Source organism: Panthera tigris, chromosome A1 (assembly GCF_018350195.1).
Source record: "Panthera tigris isolate Pti1 chromosome A1, P.tigris_Pti1_mat1.1, whole genome shotgun sequence".
Classification (NCBI taxonomy): Eukaryota; Metazoa; Chordata; class Mammalia; order Carnivora; family Felidae; genus Panthera; species Panthera tigris.
In genome coordinates this window covers 92649322-92663308 of record NC_056660.1, presented here as the reverse complement: position 1 = coordinate 92663308, position 13987 = coordinate 92649322, and the positions used below count along the sequence as shown (strand labels likewise).

At 47.3% G+C, this 13987-nt stretch overlaps 1 protein-coding gene across 1 annotated transcript in view; it reads right to left on the bottom strand.

Annotated features, from left to right (window-relative positions):
* KCNN2 (potassium calcium-activated channel subfamily N member 2) overlaps nucleotides 1-11900 on the bottom strand; it is a 157195-nt gene extending 145295 nt beyond the window's left edge. The window contains exons 1-3 of the mRNA XM_042958702.1: nucleotides 11879-11900; nucleotides 9723-11011; nucleotides 8977-9072 (exon numbers count right to left, since the gene is read on the bottom strand). Coding sequence (XP_042814636.1) covers nucleotides 8977-9072; nucleotides 9723-11011; nucleotides 11879-11900 — 1407 coding nt within the window. The remainder of the gene's footprint in view (nucleotides 1-8976; nucleotides 9073-9722; nucleotides 11012-11878) is intronic.
* Between the last annotated feature and the right edge of the window lie 2087 nt (nucleotides 11901-13987).

Below are 13987 nucleotides of genomic sequence, written 5' to 3'. Positions count from 1 at the left end.
CAGGTCTGAAACCAAGATGCTACAGAAGAGTGTCAATAAATATAGAGCCATACATTCAGTTCAAGAACAATTTTACAAGTGTTACTTGGCAAGGTTTGTGTGAAGCAATGACCATTTTAGACCAATAACAGTCGGTACCACGTGGCATCTTTGACAAAGGAGGTTAACAACCCCATCTGAAAGTGCTGAGTACATTTCTAACTTTCTTATTTGGAAAGGGAATTCAGCAACAGAGGGCAAGTACAGAAGAATATGATCAGGGACATTGTAAGTCTGATCAGGAACATTCAAAGAAACTGGGACTATTTAATGAGGAGGGCATTTAAGGGGAACTAACCAATGTTTGCTCTGTGATTCTACGAAGGTGGGGGGGGGCATCCATTTATTCTGCTAAACTGGAAACTGCAGTCTGTCGTCTTTTGTCTCTACCACTACGCTGAAACTGAGCGCCAAGGTCAGCAATGACCTTCAAATTTGCCACATCCAAAAGGTACTTCTCTACCCCACTGTAACAGACTCCACAGCATTCGATACATAGCACCGCGCCCCTCCTTACAAGACTGCCATCTGCTCGTCTGGGACACTTCACCTCACCTCTTTTTTTCTGTTCCTCCTTCACACAACCTATAGATGTCAGATGCTGATCAACTCTTGACTTTCTCATCTTTATTCTTGCTCAATGACTTCACCAATCCCCGTGGCTTTAATAAGTCTCTACACTGGGGTGTCAAGGGAGCTCAGTCAGTTGAGCGTCTGACTCTGGATTTCGGCTCAGGTCATTACCTCAGGTTTTGGGATCGAGCCCCGTGTTGGGCTCCACGCTCTCAGTGTAGAATTCTCTCTCTCCCTGTCTCTCTGTCCCTCTCCCCAGCTCACGCTCTTTCTCTCCCTCTTTCTCTAAAAAAAAAAAGTCTCTACGCTGACCACACCCATTTAAAGTTCCACTACAGACTTTTCCTCAGAACCCTGTATAATCAGAAGCATTTCAAATGTTCTCTGCTAATACAAACTCCTGCCTCCTCATCTTTACCCTTCAATGTGTGTCTTCCCAAGGGCACCTGGGTGGCTCAGTCGGTTAAGCGTCCGACTTTGGCCCAGGTCACGATCTCGTGGTTCGTGAGTTCGAACTCTGCATAGGGCTCTGTGCTGATGGCTCAGAGCCTGGAGCCTGCTTCGGATTCTGTGCCTCCCTCTCTCTACCCCTCCCCTGCTCGACTCTGTCTATCTCTCTCTCAAAAATAAATAAGCATTTAAAAAAAATTTTTTTTTAAATGTGTGTCTTCCCCTCCTAGTACCATAGGCTCAGTTGCTCTGACCAGAAACCTTGGATCTGTCCCTGTGACATCCCTTGCCCTAACCTGCCACATCCAACACGGTGCTAGGAAGTCCACTCCACCTTCAACATGGGTCTCAAGTCAGACTACTCCTCAACATCTCTCACTATGACATGGCTTCCCAAGAACCTCCTGATCATCTCCAGACCAGTCTGCTCAGAACATCAGCAAAAGGTCTGTTTAGACATGTTGGGTCATGACTCTCCCGTGCTTTAAATGTTCTGTTTTTGTTTTTGTTTTTCCTTAAAGCTTGGTCTGCCACCTCCTCTTCAAATATTTTTAAGTTTATTTATTTATTTATGTGCATGAGTGGGGAAGGGACAGAGAGAGAGAGGGAGAGAATCTCAACCGGGCTCTGCACCGTCAGTGCAGAGCCCCACATGGGGTTCAAACTCACAAACCGTGAGATCATGAACTGAGCTGAGGTCTAGGGTCAGACGCGTAACCGACTGAGCCACCCAGGTGCCCCAACTCTTTAATGACTTCGAGGCCATGCACTTTGCAAAAAAAAAAAAAAAAAAAAAAAAGGAAAGAAAAAAGAAACTCCAAATCATTATCAAGGCCTCAAGACCTTTCAATATCACAATCCTACATCCCTGTCACTCCACACCCGGTACCATTCTCCACCCTCTTGGGCCACACTGGTTTGCTCTCATTTTTTAAGTGCAGGAAACTCCTTCTGGTCACGAGGCCTTAGCACAAACTGTTCCCACACACTCTGCCAACTGCTGACGACTTCTTTTCTTTCATGCCTCAGTTTCAAAGTCAAATCCTTAGAGAATGCTCCCCTGATTACCCTGTCTGCTGTGTACCACCCCCCACACCTCCTATTATGTTCTACCTCGGCCCTTTCTATCCCCTTCCTGGCACTGATCATGACCTCCAAGGACTTTGTTTCTTAATATTTCCCTCTTTCCCGAGCCCTGTGTCCTTGGAATGTCCTTATTCTCCATACTATGTGCAAGGCTCAAAAACTTTTACAATGTGAAGCAAGAAAGGAATAAAACCAGACTTGACCTCGATGTAAAGAAAATCTTCCTAAAACTAACAGCCATCTGGAACAGCCAGCCTTGTGGGCACAAACTGCGATTCACAGGAAAAGGGTTCAAGCAGAAAGGTGGGTGACCACTTTCATCTATGATGACAGACAGGGATTTCCCATGCAGGGTGGGATACTGGGCCAGATAATCCCTTCCATGCAGATTCTGGTTTTACAAATAGAATTCGTAAGGAGTTTCAGGTTAAAAATACACTCCCAAAGTAGCAGACAGCCTATTATTTTTTCTGGAGCAGAAATTTTTCCTAAAGTGGCCCCGCAAAACCACTTGACATCCTGCCCAGCAGTGACTTCCTGAAGTGAAATCAGTGCGGGCTCCCTCTGCGCAGCCTGCCAGATGTGGTTGGGGACGAGGACAACCCACGGTGCCCTTCTTTCCAAGCTCTACAAACACGTGGCCCAGAAACAAGCTGGCAGATCAAGGAAACCCTCTTGCGGTAAACCTAAAGCTGCACTCTCCATTCATTTGTGACGCTGCTCTGTAAACACACCAGGATCGCTTTATTTAGCGTCACACCCATTAATAATGCAGCGATCTTTACAGAGGCAGGCAGAGAAAATTAGTCCTGAGTGATTTCGTTACTACAGCGTATACGCGAAGTCAAAGGGTCGGAGAGTCCCATTACAACTGATGTAGAAGCTACTGGCAATGCAGGTATCAGCCACGGAGCTGTCTGCCACAGGACAAAGCAATTCTGGCGAGTTCCCCACCTCTCTATCTTCTGGAGTCCTACCGCAATCCTCATCTACCTCGTTGACAAGAGCAGAGACCTCAGGACCCACGCACAAGCCCTCCTTCTTCTACTTTTTCAGCTTCCTTCATCTCTAAATGTTTTAAGTAAAAACATTAAAACATGTGACAAATAGTCAGTCGCCCCTGGTGGCAGCATCTTTACCTGTGATTATTTCTCAGCAGATCAGATAAGGTACCACCAGATATCACACAATGTTGCAAATAAGCTTTGGAGGCCATAAGCTTTGCCCTTAAATTTTTCTCAAAAAAAAAAAAAAAAATCTGTTCTCAGGCAAATGAACTTTTTGAACTTCAAACAGCCAAAGATATTTAAAATTCCTTTTTGTAATCTCCAGGGTTAATGACGCTGTGGAGGAATAATGTGTGGGGAAGAAGTGAATGTATAAACTCTTTTGGAAGGGCTGGTGGGTAATGCCTTTCCATTTAAAACACAAATGCCCTTGGGGCACCTGGGTGGCTCAGTGGGCTAAGCTAAGCGACCCAACCGACTCTTGAACAGAGTTTCCACTCAGGTCATGATCTCACAGTTTCGTGAGTTGAAGCCCCGCGTTGGGATCTGCACTGACAGTGTGGAGCCTGCTTAGGATTCGCCCTCTCCTTCTGTCCCTCCCCCGTCTCATGCTGTCCCTGTTTCTCTCAAAATAAATAAACTTAAAAAAAATTTACAACACAAAATCCCTTTGATTCAGCAATCGGACTCCTGGATATTTACCATATGCATATACTCTAATTAGTAGATTAAAGTCAGTATGCAAAAGAACATTCATTTGTGGTATTGCTTATAATAGCAAAAACCTAGAAAACTCAAAATGCCTATTAGTGAACCACGGTACAGCCATAAAATGGGATAATATTCCGGTGCTAAAAGAGAACGAGACAGGCCTCTATGTGTTGATGAGGAAAAACCTCCAAGAGATATTAAGGAATAAAAGCAAGGGTTGTCTGTACCTCAACACATCTAAAGAGTCATTTGTAAGAATTCTGGAAGAGTATATGAGAAACTTAAAAGTGGTCACCCCTCAAGAATAGGTCTGAGAGTATATGAAATGTGACTATCCCATTTATTTTAAATTATCCTGTACTGTTTTATTACTACATGTATTATTATTTTATGAGTAAGAATGGTAACTCTATGCCATATTTTCTGCATGGTCTGGAAGCATCTACCTTCTCTTTGTAGGAGGGGGTAAGGGAGCATTCTCCCCAGGCTCCCCAAGGCAAGGCAGAGTCTGCTAAATGGGTGCTTGGCCACACCTCTCCAGCCACGGCCTTCAGACATGATCAAGGCTCCTGCCCTCACTCACTCCTTCCTCCTTTGGGTGGCCTAGATGCATAAGTAGAAAGAATGTTTAATTTCTGTTCTTCCAGTTTTAGGTCTAAGTCATCCATCACTGAAAAGTGAACTTGAAAGAGAAAGAGTTAGTTATCCCACTGCAAAAGATACCAAAAGAACTAAGAGTGTTTCCTCTAATGCTACTTATGTAATTATACTGTTACTGAGACAAGAATCAAACAAAAATGTTTTCAACTTTCAAGTATGTACCTGCGGTGCTTCCAAATTCCATGAGACCCAGAAAGATGGAGGTCCACGGGGCTTTCTTTCCCAATTTAGAATCTTGTGTTTGTCTCTCTCAAAAATACTAAGCAACTATTTCATCTAAAATTGCTTCCACACAAGAAATTCAAGGATACTGAAGTTGCAAAGATGAAGTGGAATCTACATTCCAATTTTCCGATGTTGAAGATCTTAAAGCGTATTTGAACTTGACTGGGTACTTATTCCCTCAAAGACATGCCCCCAATCCCATGGAGAAGGAGAAGAGGCAAAAAGGAAAGTCACAAGACATCATACCTCTGTTCTTCCTATTATATGACCTGAGACTTAAGAAGGGCAACCTTTCCGAATCATATAAAAGCAGTCCCTACAGTGTTTTTCCTTTTTCAGAAGACTGTGGGGGCTCCTGGGTGGCTCAGTTGGTTAAGCATCCGACTCTTGATTTTAGCTCAGGTCATGATCTCATGGTCATGAGATCGAGCCCCACATTGGACTCTGTGCTGACAGCACAGAGCCCCATCTCAAAATAAATAAATTAACATTGGAAAAAAAAAAAGAAGACTGTGATACATAGGCATTTACTGAAGTTTGTTTATTTATTCATCATTCATTCTCAGGGTCAGGGTTTATTTTTGTTGTTGCTGCTTTGGCTTTACCAATGGATATATAGAAAGTAAAGCCAAATGTCTACTGGAAAAAAAAAGTCTAATATCTACTCAGCTGTAAAACTGCTCCCACTAAATCTGATTTTATGGAAGCATTCTGACACACACACACATACACACAGTGATTTCATTTTTGGTTGGGGAGGGGTATTCAAGTAATTAGTGGCAAGGACAAACTAAGGCCGGGTGCACGGAGCTGTCTGTGGTACTGAAAACGACACCAGAGCTGCAATGCACTGAGCTCTGTTCTTTCAAAGCCTCCTCATCACACTATTTTAATTCAGGCACTTCCGACCATGACTCACCTGAACCATCTTATTTTGCCAGAGTGTGTATAAACATTTTATAAAAGGTCACACTGACTTACTTTCCAAGGTTCTCCATGGAAATGTCAGGGCCTCCCCAAGCTTCGTTAAGCAATTCCAGTGGACAGGGAGCCAGAACTCTGGCTATCATGCTTTGCCTGAATGCAGTGAGAAATCATACCATGTACCAGAAACCCACACTAGCTAGCTCTCACCATCCAATCATCATGCTGGTATGCTAAATGGGAAAAGGAAAAACCTGTCTTTTAAGACCACATGCTACATCCAAAGACATGCTCTGATCAGCAACATAACCCCTGTGCTGAATTCTTTCACTCAGAGCAAGTCAGTATGTTTGGAACTGTTAACAGTAAACTGAAAAACTCCTACTTGCTTAAAACTTATGAAAAAAATACACCTATAGCAGTGACATCAATAAGTAGAAAGAAAGAAAGAAAGAAAGAAAGAAAGAAAGAAAGAAAGAAAGAACAATTCTTCATTTTCCATACATATATGCACAAACCTGTACACTTACTTAGTTCCACTGGGCTTCAGGGTGAACTACTTTGGTGATACCACTGACTCTATTATCTCAATAAATTAGTATGTGTTTTTCTGGCTCTTGACTTCCAGCTCAGGGTCCTCAAGTGTATTTAGTCTATTTAGTCCTTTCCCCAATTTATACATTTTTAAAAGCAACTCAGATGAGAATTTGCAGCTTCAGCATGAGGAAGAAACGCCCTCAGATAAAATGCTGAGTGTAAAAGCGACACCCAAAACAACCAAATGATATTACCCGAGCATCTATCTTTAAATTCTCTTCAGTGTGGCTGCTTTAACAGAAACTATATATCATATAAAATAAACCCAATTTAAAAAATCTAACATCCTGTGATATTTACGTCGCCTGAACAATAGAGAAGTTCACTGTGCTTACAAGTTTTAGAGGAACAACTCATGTCCTCAATTTTGTCACCCATGCCATACATCTTCTAATCAATAGATCTGTGCATTTATGAAACGGAAATAGTCCTCAAAGTGAGCCAGTGAATGGAATTCCAAGCGTGAAAAATCTTTAAAAATATGATTCCTTGTATTTTTATTAGTTTCTAGAAGGCTCAAGAGTGCTAATACGGTATCAAAAAAAAAATTTTAACAACACATAATTAACATGTGGCCACTCCTCGCAAAGTCCTTTAAGTTATTTACAAAAGCCTCCCGATGATTCTGAAAAAGTCAGTGTTTTCAGGCAGAAGATACTTTGCTCTTGATATCATCCAATGTCTCCCTAGAGAATGCTCATGTAGCTGTGTGCTTTTCAGAAGGAAAGCCCAATGGTGAGAAAGCCAATGCTTACTAAACACACCAGCAAGCTCTCTTTCCAGGACAAATGAAGTAAAACCACTCTAGTCTCCAAGTTTTGTTTTCAGTTACTTGATTTTTTAAAAAATACCTGAGAAGATTTTAATACATTGAACCTATGCATATTCCAAACTTTTAGATTTAGAGAGAAAACATGGACAAAGAAGCTATCTGGACTAGACGCTGGAGGTCTGATCACACTCTACCCTGTGTTGCTGGGCAATCTGGCAATCTACTCACCCCTTACGATTTCAGATTCCTCATCAGTAAACTGAGTCAAAGGACCATTCAGTCCTATTTTGTTCCTCCCAGCTCCAAGTGTCTATTCTTAAAGTCAAAACAAGAAGCTATGCTCATTATGTGTCAAGTCATATTTTAGTATTGCTAAAAAATGTTCTCGATACATTCGAGAGATACACTCGATACATCTCGATAATCGAGGGGCGCCTGGGTGGCTCTGTCCGTGAAGCGTCTGACTTCTCGATTTCAGCTCAGGTCGTGATCTCACTTTTCTTCAAAAAGAAAAATGTCCGAAAGAATCTCAGAAGCCCCCGATCACAAGCACTGAATTAAAACGGCCCTCTGCATATTATTAAAGTGTTCCAATGTGCGTTCGCCTTGTTCGGCCAGTACACTTTTATGACTTACCTTTGAATATTCTCACTCTTGATTCACTAACTTTATCCCTTCAAAGTGGCACTGTCCCAAGTTTCTGCAAATGTTAAAGTATGATGAAGGAATTCTCCAGGCTCCTTTAGGGCCAGGGGTGTCTTTATTCTGTTTGCATGATAGTTAAAATTGGTTTCTTCCATGTTTGGTATGTGCTTGCTAATTACTAACCTAAAACTGATTTAACTTATAATTAATGCTCAATCATTTAAATGGCAAGTTCCATATGATGTTTTAAATTTAAAGGCAACTACAAAGGAAAGTATCCTAAATGTGAGGATTTAATAGTTCCAAAAAATACTCAACAACTGCTCCCCCAACAAAAAAAAAAAAAAAAAAAAAAAAAAAAAAAAAAAAAAAAAAAAAAAATCAGAAAATACGTATCAGTGTAAATTCCAAACTGGAAAATCCTGCTTAATTTTTGAAAACTCTAGTTATTTTACTTCACAAACCTTCCTATTCCTCTGACAGAAGGCTACAGCCAAGTAAACAACGCAAAGATGACCCACGAATTTTATACGAGGATTGTGAAATTGTTAGTAATGGCCAAATCTAACAATAGAGTTCCTGGCTGCATTTAAACAGAACATTTCCTAACAAGGCTGCTCACAAGGGCAGTGGCCTTTGCCCTTAAATGATATTTAAAAAAAAAAAGAAGGCAATGTAATGATTGTAGCTAAAAATCGACCCAAGTACCACGTATACAGAATTTGTATGCTAACCTTAGAACAGATTTTTTTTCTTTAATGTTTGGGGATATGGAAAGAGTTTGAGTTTTTCTCATGTCTTATTTACATATATTAGCTAGGAATAACATGCGCTTATTTTCTTCTAAGAGATATTTCTTCCCTAATGTCTACGTTATAAAAAATACTGTACAGAGATGGACCCTGTCTTCTGTAATGACGCACCCACTGGGAGTAGGTGTACCAATCAAGAATACACATCTATTTACCCTACCGATTAAGGCTAGCACCTAACTGGCCTTAAGGAAAGCAAATGCAATGACTGATTTAGAGAACTGTATCTACCTGAAGAATAGAGGGGGAAATCTTAAAGGTTTAAAGGGTAGAACCCAGAAGCGACTGCATGTTAACATGCTGTGTTGTTTTGTTTTGAACTTCTTGAAAGAACAGGTCAGGTGCTAACGCAAGACTACAGCGTGTGTCTTCTGTAACCTCAAGCAAGGACACAAGGGCTTGGAAAAAGCTGCCTTGCTTGTCCAAGCAGGCAGCAGCGCTCTGGGTCATTCATAAATAGCAGAGCCCAAGTTACCTGTATTTCCCTGGCGTGGTACACGATGATCAGCCCGAGCAGGATGATTGTGGAGAGACTGATAAGGCATTTCAGAGCTAAGGAATACAGTGACGCCTGCAACACAGTCAGACAGAAGCACTTTTAAGAAACAAGTACTTTTGACCACCTTCCGGGGGTGGGGGTCAGTGAGTCCCCAGCAAGTGGAATCGAACTCCCAGGAGGAGGATGGGGATGAGGGGAGTACCTGTCTTGGCTCTGTGATCTGTCAGATCACTTGGCCTCAAAGGGAAGGGAGAGGAGAACAGGGCAGGCTGATGGCCAGGCAGCGCATCCGCGCCATCACAGACTCAAGCGCAGATCCTGGCTCTGGAAACCGAGAGCGAGTTATTGCTGAGTTTAAGTGCTTTGGGTTGAAAGGGGCCTCTGAAATCCCGAGCACACATAAAAGAATAGAGCAGGCTTTCCCCCCACTGACTCCTGGAGCTACTTATTTAATGTGCCCAAATGAGCTGGGCACTCGCTGCCTCTAGAACTTTGGCTGCGCACAGAAAGGCTTCCTCTCCTAGAGTTGCCTGGACGATCAGGGGTGCGTCCGAGCCGTGCTCACCGTCCGGGCGGGCACCTCCGACCGTCCAGAGGAGGCTCGGGACCCTCCGGCAGAGAGTTCCCACCAGTGCTTATCCCAACCACCCAGCGTCCGGCCCGCGGCCCCGGAAGGCTGGGGCGGGGGGGGGGGGGGGGGAGAGGTGGATTCCAGCGCCTACCTTGTCGTAGGCGCCCCACGACAGCTCGGTCTCGATGACCATGACCACGATGCCGAACATGCCGAAGATGAGCGCGTAGTCGCTGAGCCGCTTGCGCTTCTCGAACAGGGCGCGCCGGTGGCCCAGCTTGTAGCCGATATTCTGGTTCTTCTTTTTGCTGGATTTGGTGCCACTGCTGCTGCCATGCCCGCTGCCGCCGCCGCCACCGCCACCGCCGCCTCCAGCGCTGCCGCTGCCACCGGCTCCGTAGAGCGCCAGGTTATTGGAGTTGTTGTGCTCCGGCTTAGACACCACAATCTCCGGGGCTGAGGACGAAGCGGCGGCGGCGGCGGCTGCAGACGGGGAGGACGCGCAGCCACCTCCTCCGACGGGCGCGGGGGGCTGTAAGGGCTGCGCCTCCGAGTCCATTTCGTGCAGGTTCCGGCGGGACGCGCTCAAGTTGCTGAGCGGCCGCATGACGCCCCCGTTGTACCTGCAGCTGCTCATGGCTATTTCGGTGAAGGGGTTGCTCTCGCGGCGCGCCTGGGGCTGGTGGTGCTGGTGGTGCGCCGGGTGCGGGTGGTGGTGGTGGTGCGAGAGCGGGGGCCCGGAGCCCAGGCTGCCGAGGCTGCCCGTAGGGCTGGCGGCGGGCTGCAGGCTGTGGCACTGGTGGTACTGGGAGGCGGACGCCGGCTGCTGCGTGTACTGCTGCCGGAGCGCACTGGCATGGCTGGACGGCGTCAGCTCGCTCACATTGAGCTGGCTGCCCCGGCGCGACGAGCAGCAGCAGCAGCACGACGAGCCCGACAGCGGCGAGGAGGTGCGGGTCCGGAAGGCGCCGCCGGGCGAGGAGGTGCGGAGCAGCAGGGACAGGTTATCCCCCGCCCCCGCCCCCGCCGCCGGGGCACCGGAGGAGGCGCAGCTGTTGCACCGGAGGCATGGGCTGCTGCCGCCGCTGCCCGGCTGCTGGTGCGCGAGGTGCGGGTGGTGCTGAGGGTGCGGGAGGGACGCGAAGGGCGGGCACGGCTTGTCCTGGCTCTGTTGCTGCTGCTGGCAATGCAGGTGTGAGGAGCGCGGCGGCGGCGGCGGCTGCTCTGAGAAGAAGCCGCGCTGGAACTGCAATGGGGTTTCCATGTCAGGGCTGTTAAAGCTGCAGGGAGACCAGGCGGTGGTGCACCCTGCGCAATGCGTTATGGTCGGGAGCGGGGACTCCTGCTGCTGGTGCGAGGAAGGGCCCATGCCGGCTCCGGTAGAATCCAGGCGGAGAGTCCGATTGGTCGGGCGCACCAAAACAATGGGCATGACATCACCTGCGGGGACCGATACTGAGTTTGCGGCGCGCGCGGCTTAGGGGAGCGCGTGTGTGAAAGAGAGATGGGGAGGAGGGAATCTGCAGGATGAGAACCCTGGGGTGCGCAGGCCAGGGCAGAGTGAGGGGGTGGGGCACCTGCCGTTTGGGAGAGCCTGGGAACAGCCCCCGGCTGGGGAGCCCCAGACAGTGCGGCCGGGCTGCAGGGAAAAGAGAGAAGAAAGGGGCGTCCCTGCCTCCCTCCTTCCTTCCCTCCCTCGCCGCCGCCCCCCCCCCCCCCCCCCAGCTGGTGCCGGACGCGCAGTCTAGATCACCTGCGCCGGGCACTGCAGCACGTTGGGCCACCCCAGCAGTGGGTCAGGCGCGGGGACAGTGCGGAACCCCTGCCACTCGTCCGCCCGCGTGCACGCCTCGCTGGGCTGCAGAACAGCAGCCCCCTCGCCTCACGCCCACCTCTCCCCAGTCGTCCCGCGGAGAGTGGGCAGCGGGCTGCCCGCCAAATAACTGCGGGGGCACCCGCTTAGGAGAGAAAAAGTTTGGCGACTGGCTACGCCAGTGCAGCAGGGCTTAGGGAGAACCCCGGAGCCTGAGCCCAGGTTTGGCCGCTGCGAGTTCCGAGCGAGCCCCGCGCCGCGATCATTCCCCCGCCGCTCGGCTCCGGGGCCCGGGAGTCGGGATTGGCTGAGCGGCGCTCCGGCCCGAGTGAGCTGCGGCGCTGGGAGGGTTAACCGCCTTGGCACTCGGGGCCGGGGGAGGATGGGGGCGGGGCCGGAGGAGGGGATCCCCACCGTCCGCGGGAGGAGCCCGCGCGGGCTTCCCGGGTCCCCCTGGCGGGGGCGGAGGGCTTTCCCAGCTACCGCCCGCTCACATTTGCGCCTTCCGCGGAACATGAGGGGCTGGCGCCCCCGGCCGCCGGGTGTCCGGCCTCTGGCGCTCTGGCCCTCTGGCTTCCCCAACGGGTAGGTCGGTTGGCTTCTGCGGCGGTGGAGAGGCGGCTTGCTCGAGGGTACGGGGGCTGCTCAGCGGCCGCCGGCCGCCAGCGCCTCTTCTGTTCCTCTTCCTCCTCCCCACCTGCAAAGCACAGACAAAGCAAAGGCGGGTGTCACTGATGCGCACACACAGAGCATCTCCTTGGCGAGCATCTCTTTGGCGGAGCCCTGACTGCGGCGGCGGGTGGGAGAAGGGCCTGGAGCGGGCTGATTTGCACCGGTAGTTACAGCCTGGCTGGGAAATTATTAATAACGACAACTCCGGCTGAATGTCCACTCCGGGGACAGTGCTGGAGTTTGGCTGGAGTCGGGTATAATTATTTACTTTCTAATAAATCCATGAAAATGGCATTTGTGTCTCACCAATTTCCTGCAATGTGCTCTTCTCTTAGGGGATATACCAACACAAAGCAGTAGGGGACCCTTTTCTAGGGCTGTGACTGTTCCATCTTAAGCCCTTCTAGTTCGTTTTTCTTTGTAAATTCAAATCCCCGTCTCCCCGAGGAAGGAAATGGCAGACACTAGCCAGCTGAATATTTGTTTCCGTTTTAAATCGTAATTTTAAAGCGTGATTTTTATGATCAATATTATAATGAATTAGACCAAGAAATTGGAGTGTAAGCAGATAACCCTCATTAGGTAATTGGAATTTTCAGCTGGATCCAATTTCTTGATATTCTACTCGGCATCTGCCCTGAAGTTGCTTACCAGGTACCTTGTCCTCACAGTGTGTGTGCGCGTTTTCAATGCCATGGAGTGAATAATTCATTTTAGGATATCCTTTGGACACGGGTTAAACAATTTTAATGTTTTGTACGTGCAAGTAAACAGATCCACAAGAAGAAAAGGACAGGGTTGCTTTTAGGCCCATAGACCTCGACTTCAGACACTGAGTACTGTCACAATGGACAGTTTTCAATAGCCTTGGTCAAGCATAGAATTTGAATAGCTAAAAAGTGGAGACAGCATTTTGTTTTTATCATCTCCCATGATTTTTAGCAATTCAATAAAACATGTTTAGAATTCTGAAAGTCATCGAATCGCTGGGGTGGCTGAGTAGATAGTGCATGAATTTCATGGTGAGCATGACCATTGCAAACAATTCTAATGAGCTGAATTTCAAATGACAATGAAGCCTTCCAAATCAAAAGTGATTCACCTGCTGGGGTGAAACAAAATTCAACTCAAGCACAAAATCAATCATACATTCCTTTTCACTTTATAACCCATTCTATAGGCTTCTTCCAGTTGCTCTGTGTAGCTGAATCGAATGCAGGGGATGCCTGGGTGGCTCAGTCAGTTAAGCAGCAGACTCCATTTCAGCTCAGGTCATGATCTCAGGGTTGGTGAGATCAAGTCCCTCATTGGGCCCTACACTGACAGCACAGAGCCTGCTTGGGATTCTCTCTGACCCTCCCCCATACGCATGCTCTCTTTCAAAATAAACATTTTAAAAAAGAGACAAGTTTGATTCTTCTTTACAAATTAAATTCTTCAAGGAAGGGTTGCCACAGTAAATCACTACTTTGCCTAACCTTTCATAAATTTAGAAAAAAGAGGACATAGTTGCCTCCCCAAATATCACAATTGTTGCCAGCCGCAAATTAGGTATAAGGTTGTAGAATTACTAAAACACCATAAGGAATGGCTGTGTTCTATCACACTGACTTTCTCAAATAGCAAGTTCAAAGCTTTAAAGAGAGGTTCCATACACAAAACAACAGGGACAAAATATCATGTCGTTTGCCATGTATATCTCTATGCCTTGGTTAGAGATTAGGTGCAGTACCATGAATCATAGAGAAACAAAGAGCGTTGACTAAGATTTATGGCAATGACGTACAGAGTTCCCATGGCTCACAAAGGGAGCTCAGGGGGAGGACAGAATGCATACAGTAAGAAAGAAATGGAGATCTGACCCACAGTGTAAGGAATCGCCAGAATACCAAAACTCAGATTGATAGTGCTTCCACCCAGCTGGTATTTTT